The 21,233-nt window shown below is 52.8% G+C and overlaps 1 protein-coding gene across 8 annotated transcripts in view; it reads right to left on the reverse strand.

Moving 5' to 3' along the window:
* The window catches only part of LOC115174681 (clathrin coat assembly protein AP180), a 38,474-nt gene extending 17,512 nt beyond the window's left edge, over positions 1-20,962 (reverse strand). For 2 of the 8 annotated variants that reach the window (XM_029733454.1, XM_029733452.1), the window contains exons 1-4: positions 20,095-20,962; positions 19,729-20,003; positions 14,055-14,197; positions 13,550-13,625 (exon numbers count right to left, since the gene is read on the reverse strand). In XM_029733454.1, the coding sequence (XP_029589314.1) occupies positions 13,550-13,625; positions 14,055-14,197; positions 19,729-19,858 (349 nt within the window). In that variant the 5' untranslated portion in view covers positions 19,859-20,003; positions 20,095-20,962. Of the gene's footprint in view, positions 1-13,549; positions 13,626-14,054; positions 14,198-19,728 lie in introns of all 8 variants that reach the window. The other 6 variants (XM_029733459.1, XM_029733456.1, XM_029733460.1 and 3 more) reach the window with 5 other exon arrangements.
* Positions 20,963-21,233: the final 271 nt, after the last annotated feature.

Raw genomic sequence — 21,233 nt, forward strand, 5'->3', positions numbered from 1 at the left:
CTGATGTAGGATCTCAATTTGAGCCAGTTTGCTACAGTAGGAAAATAATGCTGCTGCAACAGGAAATGTGAATTATTATGTGGAATATAATTAATGGACATTTTGGTAGGGGTTGATACATTTTCGTAAGGGAAAATGAAGTATGAAATTTCAAAGTGGAAATTAAAAACTTCAGAAGCCTTTTTAAACCTCAAATACACTACAAGTTTGAAATGTCTAGCATTGCAGGAAAGTTCTCCTGCAACAGGGTGATCTTGTTGTGGTTCTTAATGTTTTTCCCCATAATCCTGGACTATCAGACCACCATTTTATTACGTTTGCAATCGCAACAAATAATCTGTTCAGACCCCAACCAAGGATCATCAAAAGCCGTGCTATAAATTCTCGGACAACCGAAAGATTCCTAGATGCCCTTCCAGACTCCCTCCACCTACCCAAGGACGTCAGAGTACAAATGTCAGTTAACTGAGGAACTTAATTTAACCTTGCATAATACCCTGGATGCAGTCGCACCCCTAAAAACAAAAAAACATTTGTCATAAGAAACTCTCTCCCTGGTATAAAGAAAATACCCGAGCTCTGAAGCAAGCTTCCAGAAAATTGGAATGGAAATGGTGCTACACCAAACTGGAAGTCTTCCGACTAGCTTGGATAGACAGTACCGTGCAGTATCAAAGAGCCCTCACTGCTGCTCGATCATCCTATTTTTCCAACTTAATTGAGGAAAATAAGAACAATCCAAAATGTATTTTTGATACTGTCGCAAAGCTAACTAAAAAGCAGCATTCCCCAAGAGACAACGGCTTTCACTTCAGCAGTGATAAATTCATGAACTTCTTTGAGGAAAATATCATGATCATTAGAAAGCAAATTACGGACTCCTCTTTAAATCTGCGTATTCCTCCATAGTTCAGTTGTCCTGAATCTGCACAACACTTCCTGGACCTAGGATCAAGGGAGACACTCAAGTTTTTTAATACTTTATCTCTTGACACATTGGAGAAAATAATCATGGCCTCTAACCCTTCAAGCTGCATACTGGATCCTATTCCAACTAAACTACTGAAAGAGCTGCTTCCTGTTCTTGACGCTCCTATATTGAACATAATAAACGTCTCTCTATCCACCAGATGTGTACCAAACTCACTAAAAGTGTCAGTAATAAAGCCTCTCTTGAAAAAGCCAAACCTTGACCCAGAAAATATAAAAAACAAAGAATCGGCCTGTACTGAAACTCCCATTCCTCTCAAAAAATGTTGAAACATCTGTTGCGCAGCAACTTACTGCCTTCCTGAAGACAAACAATGTATACAAAATGCTTCAGTCTGGTTTTAGACCCCATCATAGCAATGAGACTGCACTTGTGAAGGTGGTAAATTACCTTTTAATGGCATCAGACCGAGGCTCTGTATCTGTCCTCATGCTCCTAGACCTTAGTGCTGCTTTTGATACCATCGACCACCACATTCTTTTGGAGAGATTGGAAACCCAATTAGGTCTACACGGACATGTTCTGGACTGGCTTAGATCTTATCTGATATCAGTTTGTCTCTGTAGATGGTTTGTCCTCTGACAAATCAACACTACATTTCAGTGTTCCTCAAGGCTCCGTTTTAGGACCACTATTCTTTTCACTATATATTTTTCCTCTTGGTAATGTCATTCGGAAACGTAATGTTAACTTTCACTACTATGTGGACGACACAAAGCTGTACATTTTGATGAAACATGGTGAAGTCCCAAAATTGCCCTCCCTGGAAGCCTGTGTTTCAGACATAAGGAAGTGGATGGCGGAAAATGTCCTACTTTTAAACTCAGACAAAACAGAGATGCTAGTTCTAGGTCCCAAGAAACAAAGGTATCTTGTGTTGAATCTGACAATTAATCTTGATGGTTGTGCAGTCGTCTCAATAAAACTGAAGGACCTCGGCGTTACTCTGGACCCTAATCTCTCTTTTGACGAACATATCAAGACTGTTTCAAGGACAGCCTTTTTCCATCTATGTAACATTGCAAAAATCAGAAACTTTTTGTCCAAAAATTATGTAGAAAAATGTATCCATGCTTTTGTCACTTCTAGGTTAAACTACTGCAATGCTCTACTTTCCGGCTACCCGGATAAAGCACTAAAATAAACTTCAGTTAGTGCTAAACACGGCTGCTAGAATCTTAACTAGAACCAAACATTTTTATCATATTACTCCAGTGCTAGCCTCTCTACACTGGCTTCCTGTTAAGGCAAGGGCTGATTTCAAGGTGTTACTGCTAACCTACAAAGCATTACATGGCTTGCTCCTATCTTTCCGATTTGGTCTTGCCGTACATACCTACACGTACACTACGGTCACAAGACGCAGGCCTCCTTATTGTCCCTAGAATTTCTAAGCAAACAGCTGGAGGCAGGGCTTTCTCCGATAGAGCTCCATTTTCATGGAATGGTCTGCCTATCCACGTGAGAGACGCAGACTCGGTCTCGACCTTTAAGTCTTTACTGAAGACTCATCTCTTCAGTAGGTCCTATGATTGAGTGTTGTCTGGCCCAGGAGTGTGAAGGTGAACGGAAAGGCACTGGAGATACGAACCGCCCTTGCTGTCTTTGCATGGCCGGTTCCCCTCTCTCCACTGGGATTCTCTGCCTCAAACCCTATTACAGGGGCTGAGTCACTGGCTTACTGGTGCTGTTCCATGCCGTCCCTAGAAGCGGTGCGTCACTTGAGTGGGTTGAGTCACTGATGTTATCTTCCTGTCTGGGTTCGTGCCGTGGGGATAGTAAGTTGGTGGTTGAAGATATCCCTCTAGTGGTGTGGGGGCTGTGCTTTGGCAAAGTGGGTGGGGTTATATTCTGTCTGTTTGGCCCTGTCTGGGGGTATCGTCGGACAGGGCCACAGTATCTCCCGACCCCTCCTGTCTCAGCCTCCAGTATTTATGCTGCAATAGTTTATGTGTTGGGGGGCTAGGGTCAGTCTGTTATATCTGAAGTATTTCTCCTGTCCCCAGTCCACCTGGTCGTGCTGCTGCTCCAGTTTCAACTGTTCTGCCTGCGGCTATGGAACCCTGACCTGTTCACCGGACGTGCTACCTTATCCCAGACCTGCTGTTTTCAACTCTCTAGAGACAGCAGGAGCGATAGAGATACTGACCTGAGCCAACTGACATTTACTCCTGAAGTGCTGACCTGTTGCACCCTCTACAACCATAGTGATTGTTATTATTATTATTATTATTATTTGACCAAGCTGGTTATCTATGAACATTTGAACATCTTGGCCATGTTCCGTTATAATCTCCACCCGGCACAGCCAGAAGAGGACTGGCCACCCCTCATAGCCTGGTTCCTCTCTAGGTTTCTGCCTAGGTTCCGGCCTTTCAAGGGAGTTTTTCCTAGCCATCGTGCTTCTACATCTGTATTGCTTGCTGTTTGGGATTTTAGGCTGGGTTTCTGTACAGCACTTTGTGACATCAGCTGATGTAAGAAGGGATTTATAAATACATTTGATTGATTGAATGATTGATTAAGATCCCACATCTGTACACGTACAGTACTGTTTCGCGTGTGCACATTGCATGCTTGCTACTGTTCATTATGCAATTAAAAGGCCAGCAACTTCCTCTCTTTCCAGATGGCCCGTCTCCTCCTATCTCCTTCAAATCCCTCCTCTCTCTGCCTCTCCTCTGATCTCCCTCTCTCTCTCCTCTTCTCTTCTCGCTGCCTCTCCTCCTGTCTCCGCCTCACCTCCTGCCTCTCCTCCTGTCTCCGCCTCTCCTCCGATCTCCCTCGCCTCTCTCTGCCTCTCCTCCTGTCTCCGCCTCTCTGTCTCTCCTCCTGTCTCTCCTCCTGTCTCCGCATCATTCTGCCTCTCTTCCTGTCTCCGCCTCGCCTCCTGTCTCGTCCTCCTCTCTCTCTGCCTCTCGCCGCCTCTCTCTGCTTCTCCTCCTGTCTCCGCCTCTCCTCCTGGCTCTCCTCCGATCTCCTTCTCCCTCTCCTCCTCACCTTTCTCCGCCTCTCTCTGCTTCTCCTCCTGTCTCAGTCTCTCTCGGCCTCTCCTGACTCCGCCAATCTCTACCTCTCCTCCTGTCTCCGCCAATCTCTACCTCTCCTCCTGTCTCTGCTTCTCCTCCTGTCTCTGCCTCTCCTCCTGGCTCTCCGCCGATCTCCCTCTCCCTATCCGCCTCTCCTCCTGTCTCCGCCTCTCTCCGCCTCTCCTCCTGTCTCAGTCTCTCTCGGCCTCTCCTGTCTCCGCCAATCTCCACCTCTCCTCCTGTCTCCGCCTCTCCTCCTGTCTCCGCCTCCTGTCTCCGCCTCTCCTCCTGTCTCTCCTCCTGTCTCCTCCTGTCTCCGCCTCTTATCTCCGCCTCTCCTCGTCTCACCTACTGTCTCCGCATCGTTCTGCCTCTCCTCCTGTCTCCGCCTCTCTCTGCCTGTCCTCCTGTCTCTGCCTCTCCTCCTGTCTCTGCCTCTCCTCCTGTATCCGCTTCTCCTCCTGTCTCCGCCTCCCCTCCTAGCTCTCTTCCAATCTCCCTCTCCTCCTCCCCACCTCCGCCTCTCCTCCTGTCTCCGCCTCTCTCCGCCTCTACTCCTGTCTCCGCCTCTCCTCCTGTCTCCGCCTCTCCTCCTGTCTCCGTCTCGCCTCCTCTCTCTCTGCCTCTACGCCTCTCCTCCTGTCTCCGCCTCTCTCTGCCTCTCCTCATGTATCCGCCTCTCCTCCGATCTCCCTCTCCTCCTCCCCACCTCCGCCTCTCCTCCTGTCTCCACCTCTCTCTGCCTCTCCTTCCGTCTCTGCCTCTCCTCCCCTCTCTGCCTCTCCTCCCGTCTCTGACTCTCTCCGCCTCTCCTCCCGTCTCTGCCTCTCTCTGCCTCTCCTCCCGTCTCTGCCTCTCTCTGCCTCTCCTCCCGTCTCCACCTCGCTCTGCCTCTCCTCCTGTCTCCACCTCGCTCTGCCTCTCCTCCTGTCTCCACCTCGCTCTGCCTCTCCTCCTGTCTCCACCTCGCTCTGCCTCTCCTCCTGTCTCCACCTCGCTCTGCCTCTCCTCCTGTCTCCGCCTCTCTCCCGTCTCCGCCTCTCTCCGCCTCTCCTCCTGTCTCCACTTCTCCTCCTGTCTCCGCCTCTCCTCCTGGCTCTCCTCCGATCTCCCTCTCCCTCTCACCTTTCTCCGCCTCTCTCTGCTTCTCCTCCTGTCTCAGTCTCTCTCGGCCTCTCCTGTCTCCGCCAATCTCTACCTCTCCTCCTGTCTCCGCCTCTCCTGTCTCCGCATCGTTCTGCCTCTCCTCCTGTCTCCGCCTCTCTCTGCCTGTCCTCCTGTCTCTGCCTCTCCTCCTGTATCCGCGTCTCCTCCTGTCTCCGCCTCCCCTACTAGCTCTCTTCCAATCTCCCTCTCCTCCTCCTGTATCCGCGTCTCCTCCTGTCTCCGCCTCTACTCCTGTCTCCGCCTCTCTCTGACTCTCCTACTGTCTCCGCCTGTCCTCCTGTCTCTGCCTCCTGCCTCCGCCTCTCCTCCTGTCTCCGTCTCGCCTCCTGTCTTTGCCTCGCCTCCTCTCTCTCTGCCTCTACGCCTCTCCTCCTGTCTCCGCCTCTCTCTGCCTCTCCTCATGTATCCGCCTCTCCTCCGATCTCCCTCTCCTCCTGTCTCCACCTCGCTCTGCCTCTCCTCCCGTCTCTGCCTCTCCTCCCGTCTCTGCCTCTCCTCCCGTCTCTGCCTCTCTCTGCCTCTCCTCCCGTCTCTGCCTCTCCTCCCGTCTCTGCCTCTCCTCCCGTCTCTGCCTCCCCTCCCGTCTCCACCTCGCTCTGCCTCTCCTCCCGTCTCCACCTCTCTCCCGTCTCCGCCTCTCTCCGCCTCTCCTCCCGTCTCCGCCTCTCTCCGCCTCTCCTCCCGTCTCCGCCCCTCTCTGCCTCTCCTCCCGTCTCTGCCCCTCTCTGCCTCTCCTCCCGTCTCTGCCCCTCTCTGCCTCTCCTCCCGTCTCTGCCCCTCTCTGCCTCTCCTCCCGTCTCTGCCCCTCTCTGCCTCTCCTCCTGTCTCCACCTCGCTCTGCCTCTCCTCCCGTCTCTGCCTCTCCTCCCGTCTCTGCCTCGCCTCCCGTCTCTGCCTCGCGTCTCTGCCTCGCCTCTCGCCTCCGCCTCCCGTGTCTTCCTCTCTGCCTCTCCTCCCATTTCTTCGACTCTCCTCCTGTCTCCACCTCGCTCTGCCACTCCTCCCGTCTCCACCTCGCTCTGCCTCTCCTCCCGTCTCCGCCTCTCTCCCGTCTCCGCCTCTCTCCGCCTCTCCTCCGGTCTCCGCCTCTCTCTGCCTCTCCTCCCGTCTCTGCCTCGCCTCTCGCCTCCCGTGTCTTCCTCTCTGCCTCTCCTCCCATTTCTTCGACTCTCCTGCTGTCTCCACCTCGCTCTGCCACTCCTCCCGTCTCCGCCTCTCTCTGCCTCTCCTCCCGTCTCCGCCTCTCTCTGCCTCTCCTCCCGTTCCCGCCTCTCCTCCCGTCTCTGCCTCTCTCTGCCTCTCCTCCCGTTCCCGCCTCGCTCTGCCTCTCCTCCCGTCTCCGCCTCTCTCCCGTCTCCGCCTCTCTCCGCCTCTCCTCCGGTCTCCGCCTCTCTCTGCCTCTCCTCCCGTTCCCGCCTCTCTCTGCCTCTCCTCCCGTCTCCGCCTCTCTCTGCCTCTCCTCCCGTTCCCGCCTCGCTCTGCCTCTCCTCCTGTCTCCGTCTCGCCTCCTGTCTTTGCCTCGCCTCCTCTCTCTCTGCCTCTACGCCTCTCCTCCTGTCTCCGCCTCTCTCTGCCTCTCCTCCTGTATCCGCTTCTCCTCTTGTCTCCGCCTCTCCTCTTGTCTCCGCCTCTCCTCCTAGCTCGCCTCCGATCTTCCTCTCCTCCTCCCCACTTCCGCCTCTCCTCCTGTCTCCACCTCGCTCTGCCTCTCCTCCCGTCTCCGCCTCTCTCCCGTCTCTCCTCCCGTCTCTGCCTCTCCTCCCGTTTCTGCCTCTCTCCGACTCTCTTCCCGTCTCCGCCTCTCCTCCCGCATCTCTCCTCCTCCCGCCTCTGCCTCGCCCCTCCCCCCGCCTCCCGTGTCTTCCTCTGCCACTCCTCCCATTTCTTCGACTCTCCTCCTGTCTCCGCCTCTTCTCCCGTCTCTGCCTCTCTGCCTCTCCTCCCGTCTCTTCCTCTCTCCAACTCTCCGCCGCTCTCTGGCTCGCCTGTCTCCAACTGTCCCTGCCTCTCTTCCTGTATCAGGCTCTCTCAGCCTGTCCTCTTGTCTCCGCCTCTCCTCCTGCCTCTGCCTCTCCTCCCGTCTCTGCCTCTCCTCCCCTCTCTGCCTCTCCTCCCGTCTCTGCCCCTCCTCCCGTCTCTGCCCCTCTCTGCCTCTCCTCCCGTCTCTGCCCCTCTCTGCCTCTCCTCCTGTCTCCACCTCGCTCTGCCTCTCCTCCCGTCTCTGCCTCTCCTCCCGTCTCTGCCTCGCCTCCCGTCTCTGCCTCGCGTCTCTGCCTCGCCTCTCGCCTCCGCCTCCCGTGTCTTCCTCTCTGCCTCTCCTCCCATTTCTTCGACTCTCCTCCTGTCTCCACCTCGCTCTGCCACTCCTCCCGTCTCCACCTCGCTCTGCCTCTCCTCCCGTCTCCGCCTCTCTCCCGTCTCCGCCTCTCTCCGCCTCTCCTCCGGTCTCCGCCTCTCTCTGCCTCTCCTCCCGTCTCTGCCTCGCCTCTCGCCTCCCGTGTCTTCCTCTCTGCCTCTCCTCCCATTTCTTCGACTCTCCTCCTGTCTCCACCTCGCTCTGCCACTCCTCCCGTCTCCGCCTCTCTCTGCCTCTCCTCCCGTCTCCGCCTCTCTCTGCCTCTCCTCCCGTCTCCGCCTCTCTCTGCCTCTCCTCCCGTTCCCGCCTCTCTCCGCCTCTCCTCCCGTCTCTGCCTCTCTCTGCCTCTCCTCCCGTTCCCGCCTCGCTCTGCCTCTCCTCCCGTCTCCGCCTCTCTCCCGTCTCCGCCTCTCTCCGCCTCTCCTCCGGTCTCCGCCTCTCTCTGCCTCTCCTCCCATCTCTGCCTCGCCTCTCGCCTCCGCCTCCCGTGTCTTCCTCTCTGCCTCTCCTCCCATTTCTTCGACTCTCCTCCTGTCTCCACCTCGCTCTGCCACTCCTCCAGTCTCCGCCTCTCTCTGCCTCTCCTCCCGTCTCCGCCTCTCTCTGCCTCTCCTCCCGTCTCCGCCTCTCTCTGCCTCTCCTCCCGTTCCCGCCTCGCTCTGCCTCTCCTCCTGTCTCCGTCTCGCCTCCTGTCTTTGCCTCGCCTCCTCTCTCTCTGCCTCTACGCCTCTCCTCCTGTCTCCGCCTCTCTCTGCCTCTCCTCCTGTATCCGCTTCTCCTCTTGTCTCCGCCTCTCCTCTTGTCTCCGCCTCTCCTCCTAGCTCGCCTCCGATCTTCCTCTCCTCCTCCCCACTTCCGCCTCTCCTCCTGTCTCCACCTCGCTCTGCCTCTCCTCCCGTCTCCGCCTCTCTCCCGTCTCTCCTCCCGTCTCTGCCTCTCCTCCCGTTTCTGCCTCTCTCCGACTCTCTTCCCGTCTCCGCCTCTCCTCCCGCATCTCTCCTCCTCCCGCCTCTGCCTCGCCCCTCCCCCCGCCTCCCGTGTCTTCCTCTGCCACTCCTCCCATTTCTTCGACTCTCCTCCTGTCTCCGCCTCTTCTCCCGTCTCTGCCTCTCTGCCTCTCCTCCCGTCTCTTCCTCTCTCCAACTCTCTGCCGCTCTCTGGCTCGCCTGTCTCCAACTGTCCCTGCCTCTCTTCCTGTATCAGGCTCTCTCAGCCTGTCCTCTTGTCTCCGCCTCTCCTCCTGCCTCTGCCTCTCCTCCCGTCTCTGCCTCTCCTCCCGTCTCTGCCTCTCCTCCCGTCTCTGCCTCTCTCCGCCTCTCCTCCTGTGTCTTCCCGTCTCCGCCTCTCCTCCCGTCGCTGCCTCTCTCCGCCTCTTCCTCCCTCCGCCTCTTCCTCCCTCCGCCTCCTCCTCCTCTCCGCCTCTTCTCCGCCTCTCCCCGTCTCCGCCTCTCCTCCTCCTGTTCTCCACCCCACCTCCAGTCTATTCCTCTTTCCACCCTACCTCCCGTCTCTTCCTCCCACACCTCCCGTCTCTTCCTCTTTCCCCCCCTCCTCCCGTCTCTTCCTCTTTCCCCCCCACCTCCCGTCTCTTCCTCTTTCCACCCCGCCTCTTTCCGCCACTTTCCGCCTCTCCTCCTCCTGTTCTCCACCCCCAGTCTCTTCATCTTTCCATCCTACCTCCCGTCTCTTCCTCCCCCACCTCCCGTCTCTTCCTCTTTCCACCCCACCTCCCGTCTCTTCCGTTTTCCACCCCACCTACCGTCTCTTCCTCTTCCTCCCCCACCTCCCGTCTCTTCCTCTTCCTCCCCCACCTCCCGTCTCTTCCTCCCCGCCTCTTTCCGCCCCTCTCCGCCTCTCCTCCTCCTGTTCTTCACCCCACCTCCAGTCTCTTCCTCTTTCCACCCCCCCTCCCGTCTCTCCTCCCCCACCTCCCGTCTCTTCCTCCCCACGTCCCGTCTCTTCCTCCCCCACGTCCCGTCTCTTCCTCCCCCACCTCCCGTCTCTTCCTCTTTCCACCCCACCTCCCGTCTCTTCCTCTTTCCACCCCGCCTCTTTCCGCCCCTCTCCGCCTCTCCTCCTCCTGTTCTCCACCCCCAGTCTCTTCCTCTTTCCACCCTACCTCCCGTCTCTTCCTCCCCCACCTCCCGTCTCTTCCTCTTTCCACCCCACCTCCCGTCTCTTCCTCTTTCCACCCCACCTCCCGTCTCTTCCTCTTTCCACCCCACCTCCCGTCTCTTCCTCCCCCACCTCCCGTCTCTTCCTCTTTCCACCCCACCTCCCGTCTCTTCCTCCCCCACCTCCCGTCTCTTCCTCCCCCACCTCCCGTCTCTTCCTCCCCCACCTCCCTTCCTCTTTCCACCCCACCTCCCGTCTCTTCCTCTTTCCACCCCACCTCCCGTCTCTTCCTCTTTCCACCCCGCCTCTTTCCGCCCCTCTCCGCCTCTCCTCCTCCTGTTCTCCACCCCCAGTCTCTTCCTCTTTCCACCCTACCTCCCGTCTCTTCCTCTTTCCCACCCTACCTCCCGTCTCTTCCTCCCCCACCTCCCGTCTCTTCCTCTTTCCACCCCACCTCCCGTCTCTTCCTCTTTCCACCCCACCTCCCGTCTCTTCCGTTTTCCACCCCACCTACCGTCTCTTCCTCTTCCTCCCCCACCTCCCGTCTCTTCCTCTTCCTCCCCCACCTCCCGTCTCTTCCTCCCCGCCTCTTTCTGCCCCTCTCCGCCTCTCCTCCTCCTGTTCTTCACCCCACATCCAGTCTCTTCCTCCCCCACCTCCCGTCTCTTCCTCCCCCACCTCCCGTCTCTTCCTCTTTCCACCCCACCTCCCGTCTCTTCCTCTTTCCACCCCACCTCCCGTCTCTTCCTCTTTCCACCCCACCTCCCGTCTCTTCCTCTTTTCACCCTACCTCCCGTCTCTTCCTCTTTCCACCCCACCTCCCGTCTCTTCCCTCTTTCCCCCCACCTCCCGTCTCTGCCTCTTTCCGCCCCTCTCCGCCTCTCCTCCTCCTGTTCTCCACCCACCTCCAGTCTCTTCCTCTTTCCTCCCCCACCTCCCGTCTCTTCCTCCCCCACCTCCCGTCTCTTCCTCCCCCACCTCCCGTCTCTTCCTCTTTCCACCCCACCTCCCGTCTCTTCCTCTTTCCACCCCCACCTCCCGTCTCTTCCTCTTTCCTCCCCCACCTCCCGTCTCTTCCTCTTTCCTCCCCCACCTCCCGTCTCTTCCTCTTTCCTCCCCCACCTCCCGTCTCTTCCTCCCCCACCTCCCGTCTCTTCCTCTTTCCACCACACCTCCTGTCTCTTCCTCCCCCACCTCCCGTCTCTTCCTCTTTCCACCCCACCTCCCTCTTTCCACCCCATCTCCCGTCTCTTCCTCCCTCACCTCCCGTCTCTTCCTCCCGCACCTCCCGTTTCTTCCTCCCCCCTCTTCCTCCCCCACCTCCCGTCTCTTCCTCTTTCCACCCCCCGTCTCTTCCTCTTTCCTCCCCCACCTCCCGTCTCTTCCTCCCCCACCTCCCGTCTCTTCCGCCCCCACCTCCCGTCTCTTCCGCCCCCACCTCCCGTCTCTTCCTCTTTCCACCCCACCTCCCGTCTCTTCCTCTTTCCACCCCACCTCCCGTCTCTTCCTCTTCCTCTTTCCACCCCACCTCCCGTCTCTTCCTCTTTCCCCCCCACCTCCCGTCTCTTCCTCCCCCACCTCCCGTCTCTTCCGTTTTCCTCCCCCACCTCCCGTCTCTTCCTCTTCCTCCCCCACCTCCCGTCTCTTCCTCTTCCTCCCCCACCTCCCGTCTCTTCCTCTTCCTCCCCCACCTCCCGTCTCTTCCTCTTCCTCTCCCACCTCCCTTCCTCTTCCTCCCCCACCTCCCGTCTCTTCCTCTTTCCACCATACCTCCCGTCTCTTCCTCCCCCACCTACCTCCCGTCTCTTCCTCCCCCACCTACCTCCCGTCTCTTCCTCCCCCACCTACCTCCCGTCTCTTCCTCTTTCCACCCCACCTCCCGTCTCTTCCTCTTTCCACCCCACCTCCCGTCTCTTCCTCTTCCGCCCCCACCTCCCGTCTCTTCCGCCCCCACATCCCGTCTCTTCCTCTTCCTCTTTCCACCCCACCTCCCGTCTCTTCCTCTTTCCACCCCACCTCCCGTCTCTTCCTCTTCCTCTTTCCACCCCACCTCCCGTCTCTTCCTCTTTCCCCCCCACCTCCCGTCTCTTCCTCCCCCACCTCCCGTCTCTTCCGTTTTCCTCCCCCACCTCCCGTCTCTTCCTCTTCCTCCCCCACCTCCCGTCTCTTCCTCTTCCTCCCCCACCTCCCTTCCCTTCCTCTTCCTCTCCCACCTCCCTTCCTCTTCCTCCCCCACCTCCCGTCTCTTCCTCTTTCCACCCCACCTCCCGTCTCTTCCTCCCCCACCTCCCGTCTCTTCCTCTTTCCACCCCACCTCCCGTCTCTTCCTCCCCCACCTCCCGTCTCTTCCTCTTTCCACCCACCTCCCGTCTCTTCCTCTTCCTCCCCCATCTCCCGTCTCTTCCTCCCCCACCTCCCGTCTCTTCCTCCCCCACCTCCCGTCTCTTCCTCCCCCACCTCCCGTCTCTTCCTCCCCCACCTCCCGTCTCTTCCTCCCCCACCTCCCGTCTCCTGTCGCTTCCTCCCCCACCTCCCGTCTCTTCCTCTTTCCACCACACCTCCCTCTTTCCACCCCCACCTCCCGTCTCTTCCTCTTTCCACCCCACCTCCCTCTTTCCACCCCACCTCCCGTCTCTTCCTCCCTCACCTCCCGTCTCTTCCTCCCTCACCTCCCGTCTCTTCCTCCCTCACCTCCCGTCTCTTCCTCCCTCACCTCCCGTCTCTTCCTCCCGCACCTCCCGTCTCTTCCTCCCCCCTCTTCCTCCCCCACCTCCCATCTCTTCCTCTTTCCACCCCACCTCCCGTCTCTTCCTCTTTCCTCCCCCACCGCCCCTCTCCGCCTCTCCTCCTCCTGTTCTCCACCCCACCTCCAGTCTCTTCCTCTTTCCTCCCCCACCTCCCGTCTCTTCCTCCCGCACCTCCCGTCTCTTCCTCCCCCCTCTTCCTCCCCCACCTCCCGTCTCTTCCTCCCCACCTCCCGTCTCTTCCTCCCCACCTCCCGTCTCTTCCTCCCCACCTCCCGTCTCCTGTCGCTTCCTCCCCTACCTCCCGTCTCTTCCTCTTTCCACCACACCTCCCTCTTTCCACCCCCACCTCCCGTCTCTTCCTCTTTCCACCCCACCTCCCGTCTCTTCCTCCCTCACCTCCCGTCTCTTCCTCCCGCACCTCCCGTCTCTTCCTCCCCCCTCTTCCTCCCCCACCTCCCATCTCTTCCTCTTTCCACCCCACCTCCCGTCTCTTCCTCTTTCCTCCCCCACCGCCCCTCTCCGCCTCTCCTCCTCCTGTTCTCCACCCCACCTCCAGTCTCTTCCTCTTTCCTCCCCCACCTCCCGTCTCTTCCTCCCCCTACTCCCGTCTCTTCCTCCCCCACCTCCCGTCTCTTCCTCCCCCACCTCCCGTCTCTTCCTCCCCCACCTCCCGTCTCTTCCTCTTCCTCTTTCCACCCCACCTCCCGTCTCTTCCTCTTCCTCTTTCCACCCCACCTCCCGTCTCTTCCTCTTCCTCTTTCCACCCCTCTCCGCCTCCTCTCCTCCTGTTCGCCGCCTTTCTCCTCCCGTCTCTGCCTCTCCTCCCGTCTCTGCCTCTCCTCCCGTCTCTGCCTCTCCTCCCGTCTCTGCCTCTCTCCGCCTGTTCTCCGCCTCTCCTCCAGTCTCTTCCTCCCTCCGCCTGTTCTCTGCCTCTCCTCCAGTCTCTTCCTCTCTCCACCTCCCTCCCGTCTCTTCCTCTCTCCACCTCACGTCTCTTCCTCTCTCCGCCTCTTCCTGCCTCCTCTCCTCGTCTCCTTCTGCACCTCCAGGTAGTCTCACATCTCATCTACTGTATCCGTTTATGGTCTCAACTGGGAGGGAATCCACCTGCTTCCCTCCACAAACATACAGGAAGTGCACTTACCGTGGGAGCCTGTTTTGTCGATAAAGTTGCTGAGGTTGAACAGAGCGGTCCTGGACGCCAGGTACTGGATGAACCTCTGAGGAAGCAGAATGACAATAAGGCACTGACACTCTGAAACACCTTACAATGAAATAGGCTGATTAAACAAAATCAGAATCCAAGAAAAAAAGACAATTAAGGCATATTTACTGAAATAGTCAACTACAAATTGAGTGCTAGTATGTTAGTCCAAAATTGAGACTTTACAGTGTGTGAAAGCGTGTCTTTTGCAATACAGCAACTCAATATGCAAATACAGCTCCAGACAAACACAACGGGGATTGATAACCATGTTTCAGAATGAGCTCTAGTCTGCAGCAATACTAATAGCACTGTACCAGCACCATGGACAGCCACACTTACAGCTCCCCTGGGATGAATCAAGACAGCCGTGTAGCTGTCCATGGTGCTCAAACAGTCCTAATTGGTTTTATTGTGGTTGTGCACTAAAATGCTGCCCTCTGACCTCGTTTCCATGGACACACATGTGGTGTGTGGTGACTAGGGCCTTGAAGACGACAATCCAGCTGGCGTTGGTGGCCCTCTCAAACAGAGTATCGGCCATCTGAGGGATGTTCACGTTGGTCGCATTGGTGGCCGATATTAGATCTGAAACACGTACAGATAGGTTTGTTAGTACTGTGGGGAGAGGCTGTTGGTGCAGCTCAGTGAAACCGTTCTCTTGTTGATTGTCGATCCGTGAAACGGTCAGACATTGAGACAGTGGAATATAGCAGGATTTGTTAGGCTATATCAAGGTATTGAAAGAGTTGTAAAATCATGATGAGTAAGTACAATTTCAAAGTGTTAAGACATGCTGACTGCCAAGAAAATATGTAATGTGCTGCCGTAGCTGATAGTGAAGCCTCACCCCAGGTCAAATGAGACTCAGTCTACCTTTCTCCATTCATGTGCTCTGTGATTTTTGGAGTAGAAGTGCTGGGCTGTGTGTGTGTGTGAAAGCCATAAAAACAGCCTCTGGGGGTTATTCACTTCACTGTGTACCTAGTGGAGCTAGGCATTGCCGAGTCAGACATCCATTTGGAAGTCAGGACACACATACCAAGCCTCAAAGAGCCACCAACACTGCTGGAAAGGATCCAACACACAGATAGAAGTAGTGCGCGCACACACACACACACACACACACACACACACACACACACACACACACACACCGACGGGTCTGACTCAGAGAGCAATCACCTCAACTCAGCTCTTTGGGATTCAGTACATGACAGATTAGCTGCTCAGAAGAGAGAGGGGGATATGAGATGTCACCTGGCCTTTATTGGTACATTATTTTATCACACTAATGTTAACCAACCATCCCTCCTAAGATCGGGAAGGTTGCTATAAATCATAGCCAAACCATGTTTCTGTACTTCCAAAAGGCAGAAGCTTGTCCTGGCAAGGGATGGAAGGCTGCAATATTATCAATGGTTGACCAACACTGACCAGACTAAAAAGAGAGAGGGGCTGCATGATGAAGAAGCCTTGTTGGTCATTTCATGGTTAAAGGGCAGGGGCTTTGTCCACAGATTAATATAAATCAGTAAGGAGTCTGGTGTGGTGACCCCTCTCCCAACAGCCACACACACACCTCCAGTTAGAAGCTTTTGTGTCCAGTTTTTGCCTAATGTTGACTGATGTACTGACTGTACATTCTTATAAAAAACAGGTGCTATCTAGAGCCTGAAAGGGTTTTTCGGCAGTCCCCACCGGAGGAACCTTTGAAGAACACTTTTTGGTTTCAGGTAGAACCCCTCTGGGTTCCATGAAGAACCCTTTCCACAGAGGGACAGCCGAAGAACCCTTATGTTCTCTCTCTCTCTCTTAAATGTATCTGCCTCTCTCAGTAAAACAGTTGGTGATTACAGCCCTAATATTCCTGTCTGTCCCCGCTTTGCTCAGCTCTGTTTCCTACACCACAGCTCAACCATATGTTCCATCTCAACAGGCCACCCTGTGGTGTGGATTTTATGTGTGGAATATTTGTGGCCCACTATTTTGTTTGCCACACAAACACGTATGCGTGTCCATACACACACACACACACACACACACACTGCTCTGTGGTGTAAGTCTAATGATGATTGACTGATCTAAATAAAGACTCAGTAATCCACAGCAGACAGGAGAGCTGTAAAAATTAACTGGTAGGGGAGTCTATAACAAGGCACACAGGACTGTGTGTGTGCATGTGCGTGCGTGCATATGTTTGCGGCCTGCCTGGGTGTGTGTATTGTTGTACTCACACACCAGACTGCTCCGAGGTTAGAGTGACAGGAATAGGCCAGATTAAAATCAGCTGGAAGCCAGCGTATAGTCCCCAACCCATTACCCTAACGACACTCCTGAGACCACACACACACACTTGTTAAGCTTGTCCAGAGGTATCAGCTCAATGATTCACTTACCAGATGACTGAAAACGCCTACACACGAGCACAAGCTGTGTCCATGCATAAAAACATGCATGCGGGTATAGGCTACACTGACCACTAAACCAGTGATTCCTGTCGCATCACTGATCTTCAATGGATTTTTATCACATTGCTCAGAGGGAACAGGTTTGTCAAATTTAACGAACTGTGTTTCACCACAAGAGGAAACAAGAAGAGTCCTATCAAAATGAAATACATTTCAGGCATCTCGCTCCTTCAGAGTAAGAACCAATAAAACAACATTGAAACCCATTTCTCACTCTGAAACACCAAACCAAGACAGAAAATATCATTCTAAGGACATGCTACTGCCCAAAATGACTGTCGTTTGAAGCACTCTGGAGTCGTTTGCCCTCCACTGTGCCTTCCCAGAACCCCTCTTTGTGTCAGCCCGAGTCTTTGACCCGCTCTACAATCTGTTTCCATGGCAACCGGACTGCCTCTCAAGGGTCAGCAATCATGACACAATGATGAAGGACAACAACAACTATCTTCTCCATTACAATGGCTTCACACAAAGACTAGAGGGGTAATGTTTGATGTATCATCACACTGGCACATCAATGTCTGCGGAAAAGTGTATAGGGTCATTGAGATATACAATACTCTTATTCCATGTCCATGTCTAGGCCTAGGGCATTACCTGTGGAATCTGTGCATTATGCCATCAAACTTAAGGCCAAGAGATATGTAATATACAGTACCAGTCAAAAGTTGACACACCTACTCATTCCAGGGTTTTTCTTTATTGGTACTATTTCTATATTGTAGAATAATAGTGAAGACATCAAAGCTATGAAATGACACATATGGAATCATGTAGTAACCAAAAAAGTTACACAATACCAAATATATTTTAGATTCTTCAAAGTAGACACCCTTTTCCTTAACGACAGCTTTGCACACTCTCAACCAGCTTCATGAGGTAGTCACATGAAATGCATTTCAATTAACAGGTGTGCCTTGTTAAAAGTTAATTTGTGGAATTTCTTTCCTTCCTAATGCGTTTGAGCCAATCAGTTGTGTTGTGACAAGGTAGGGGTGGTATACAGAAAGCCCTATTTGGTAAAAGACATACCTTCTTTATTTGTGCTATATGTATTATTTTTGTTCCATTTAGAAAACTATTATTATTGAATATCAGTATAAATATGGAATGATTAATTATAGAGCATGGTTGATGAACTCGTGGTTTTTGGTGGGTATTTAAAACCATTATGTGTTCCCCTTCCCTTTACCCATTTAGGTTTTTGGCAAAATGGGTCTACTAAGCCTCACGTATGGCGGCACCTTACAGTTTTTTACCGCTACGCCACTAAGCTACTACTACTCTATACCTTTTGTTTACAGTTTAAATCTGACCGCTTTGCCTTTGATTATCTATGGAATATAGCCTATGATATGACCTTTTGTTTGGAAAATGTAGAACTTTGAGTTCTCTGTTCTGTGGTTGCTTTTGAAGCGCGTCTGACTACGGCATCACATACCTGTGGCCTCAAGGCAAGTTTGGAACTGGATAATCCCTGAGGAGATGACAAATAATATGCCCTACTAGAGTTTCCAATAATATATTTAGGTTAGACGGAGCCCTTGCCTAAAAATGTTGGCCTAATTAAATGTTTTGGTGTTTGAAGCCTTGAATGTTGCCTTGAGGGCATTAACTATGCGACAAGAAAATAATATAAGGGAGACATTGTGCCCTATATTTATTTAGTTTTGAAGGGACATGATATTGACACACTGTACATGCACTAGGATTAACTGCAAGGCAAGAGACATAGCTAGAGGTACTCAACTATCAATGTCACAACACAGACAAGACAGACAATATCCTTCCACCTGGATAAAGACAGGATCCATTTGCATTGTGCTTGTTTAATCACGCTTATCGTATTTGGTTAACATGTGTAAAAAATAAACTACCATAGTAAACATACACTGAGTATACTAAACATTAGGAACACCTTCCTAATATTGAGTTGCACCCCCTCCCTCATTTTGCCCTCAAAAGAGACGCAATTCTTCAGGGCGTGGACTCTACAAGGTGTCGAAAGCATTCCACAGAGATGCTGGTCAATTCTGACACCAATGCTCCCCACAGTTGTGTCAAGTTGGCTGGATGTCCTTTGGGTGGTGGACCATTCTTGATACACACAGGAAACTGTTGAGTGGGAAAAACCCAGCAACGTTGCAGTTCTTGACACAAACCGGTATGCCTGGCATCTACCATACCCTGTTCAAAGGCACTTCAATCTTTTGTCTTGCACACATACACAATCCATGTCTCAATTGTCCCCAGGCTTAAAGATCCTTCTTTAACCTGTCTCCTCCCTTAACAAGTGACATCAATAAGGGATCATAGCATTCACCTGGTCAGTCTGTGCCATGGAAAGAGCAGGACATATGTGTATTTTGTTGGGTAAGAATCTCCCTTCTCTGGACAGCCATACTCTGAGTTCTCTGCCTCTCTCTGTGCAATGCTATGGTAATCCCCAGCAGTCTCCTGCCTACCTTAGCATGGTCACCTTTGGCTGTGTAAATAATAGAGGCCAGTCATTGGCTGATTAATGCATTATTCAGTGGGGAGCGTATCACACGATATAAGTTCTGAGTCTTGCTAGAGCTAGCCTGAGACTGGGCCCGGCCACCTGACCACACACAGGCGGAACACCATTCATCCACGACTGCTGTAGTCCGACTCGGGCTGCTAGGCCCTATGCCAGCGATTCATATTGTCTTGTCATGAGGCGGACCATGAGTCTTTATGGAAGCAGCGCTGATGCAGGGAAAACTGGATACTGGTGAATAAGCAGAATCGGACGTTAAGGTCTATCTATCTACAGTAGGCCTACATCTATCTGGTTTCTATTTGTTGCCCATTTAATTCACACTTGATATAGTGTATAGGCTAGCTGTGAAACCAAGTGAGGAAGCTCTTTAGCTTATCAATAACAAAGACAACTACAGTAGCAGACACTGCAGCCGTTGAAGACTTGAAGACATGCACTCCTGCCATATGTATTACTTAAGGGAAGCTTGGGAGGTGTAGTGTGCAAGGACAAGTGAACAAGGTAAAATGTAATGTATTGTGACTAGGCCTCTGTGTGAGTCAGTTGAGTTATGACCACCTTTCTCTCCAATCACTGTGAGCTACACATGTAGGATGACTAGGGGTCACCATTGGGGTCATCTCCATGGTAACATCAATACATGGTAGGCCTCTGGTCATTCAGGGCAGGAGCATAGAAATGTAATGCATTGGTTGATGATTCAACAAGCTCTCACAGTCTCACATCAGAATTAGACAAGATTTCTAAGTTGTTCCAAACGTCACATTTCTAAGGGTTTAAGGTTAAGTTTAAGCATTAAATCAGATTTTTTAAGGTTAGAGTTAAGTTTAGGCGTTAAGATTTCGTAGTTAAGGTTATGTATTAATTCTGAATGGTTAAGGTAAGGGTTGAGATTTGGGATAGTCTTAAAACAAAAATCTCAACAATGTTCCATCGCTGGATTCAAACATGCAACGTTTGGCACCAGAGGCATATGTTTACAATGGATGTCAACCATTTTTCCCCCATAGATATCTAATCAGTTCATGATGCAGTGTTCTTCACTTGATTGTGTGTGTGTGTGTGTGTGTGTGTGTGTGTGTGTGTGTGTGTGAGAGAAAGGGTGGGGATGAGAATGCACTTACATTCCAGGTGCTTTTTCTTGGGCGCCATCACCTCGTGAGTGGTGGCTTTGCAGACGGCGCGAGATACCTCTGATCCCGTCAACTGGTACTGCGCAGCGGCAATACGATCCGTGAGCGTCTGCCCCGACATTTTCTCCTCGTGTAGTCGACCACCTTAAGAATTGATTTAACCAAATAGAGAAATAAAAGGCGGTCTTGCTACAGGAATACGGGTATCAACGACGCCGGTGCTGTGCGGTCCTCTCCAAATCCCCCACGTACAGGCCTGTGACCTTCTGGATGGGCGAACAATTTAATATTAGCTCAAATAAATAAATCAATATTTCATTTGACATTAAATTGGGTGACGTTGATGTGTGCTCTGACCTGGGTAGACTTAAGATTGCCTTCTTCCTTCTGTGTCCCGCTATACCGTTCAATTCAGCACCTTGGATAAAGTCACTCTTACGTAACACTACGCTGGAAATACAATGTATTTCCTCAGCCCACAGCAATAATAAAGAAGCAATCCGGAGATTGAAAAACGTTGCGACCGCGCAGCGTTTCTTATCCTTACAATGAATGGGTTTGGCCAAATGTCCAACCTTCATCAAACATACATAGAATATTCCGTTATCCGTTTTGCAGGAGCATCGGATACACTGTCAGTGTTTCCTTCTCCACGACGCACGCAAAAAAAGGCAAACCGAAGGAGTAAAATGCACCGGGGGGCTTTCAAAATAACGATTTTGTAGTGACGCACAGTCGGCTCGTTGATTAAAATCTTCGCTCCGGACGTTTTCTGATCAAGAATGTCTGATAGAGAGAAGGGCAACGAGCCTGTCGACAGTAGATGTGCCTCTAACCCCTGTGGCAAGAGCCAACACTGACCGGCGCACCAATCCAAGGAGGCTGAATAGGCTACACTGTATGGAGATGTTGGAAATAATTGTGTCTTCCACTCACTCGAATGTATGTTTATTTAGACTATATATCCTCTCCCCCCGTGCAGTGTTAGGACAGGGTCAGGTGACACTTCATTAACAAACCGACACACGTCCATCCCACGCTCACCGTGGCGCGTTCTTAAAGGGGAATATTCCTAGGCCTACTGTATAGCCTAGCAATCATATCATTAATATGTCAAAGGGTTTACGAGTGAGCTCTACTGCAATGGTGCAAAATATTAAAGAGCCAGATTTGAACCCACTGCGCACAGGAAGTATATTTTCCAAATGGCACGTGCCCTCATGATGCTACTCGCTCTCCCGTTACCTCTGTTAGTATCCTTCCCTGCGGTTGTTTACTCTGGTCATTGACACTTTGCCACACACGTATAGGCTTTATTATGCCCTATAATTAGCATAACTGTATTGCCTAGAGCAAAGTTATTATAGTTTTGTGTTTTTATATTAGTTTATTTTATTTCTATTCGTTTTTGTATTATTTGGAAGTAAGTTTATTTTCAGTTCGTTTTCAGACCCGATTTGCTAGTTTAGTTATATACAAATATTTATATTTTCAAA

This window comes from Salmo trutta, chromosome 35, assembly GCF_901001165.1.
Source record: "Salmo trutta chromosome 35, fSalTru1.1, whole genome shotgun sequence".
Lineage (NCBI taxonomy): Eukaryota > Metazoa > Chordata > Actinopteri > Salmoniformes > Salmonidae > Salmo > Salmo trutta.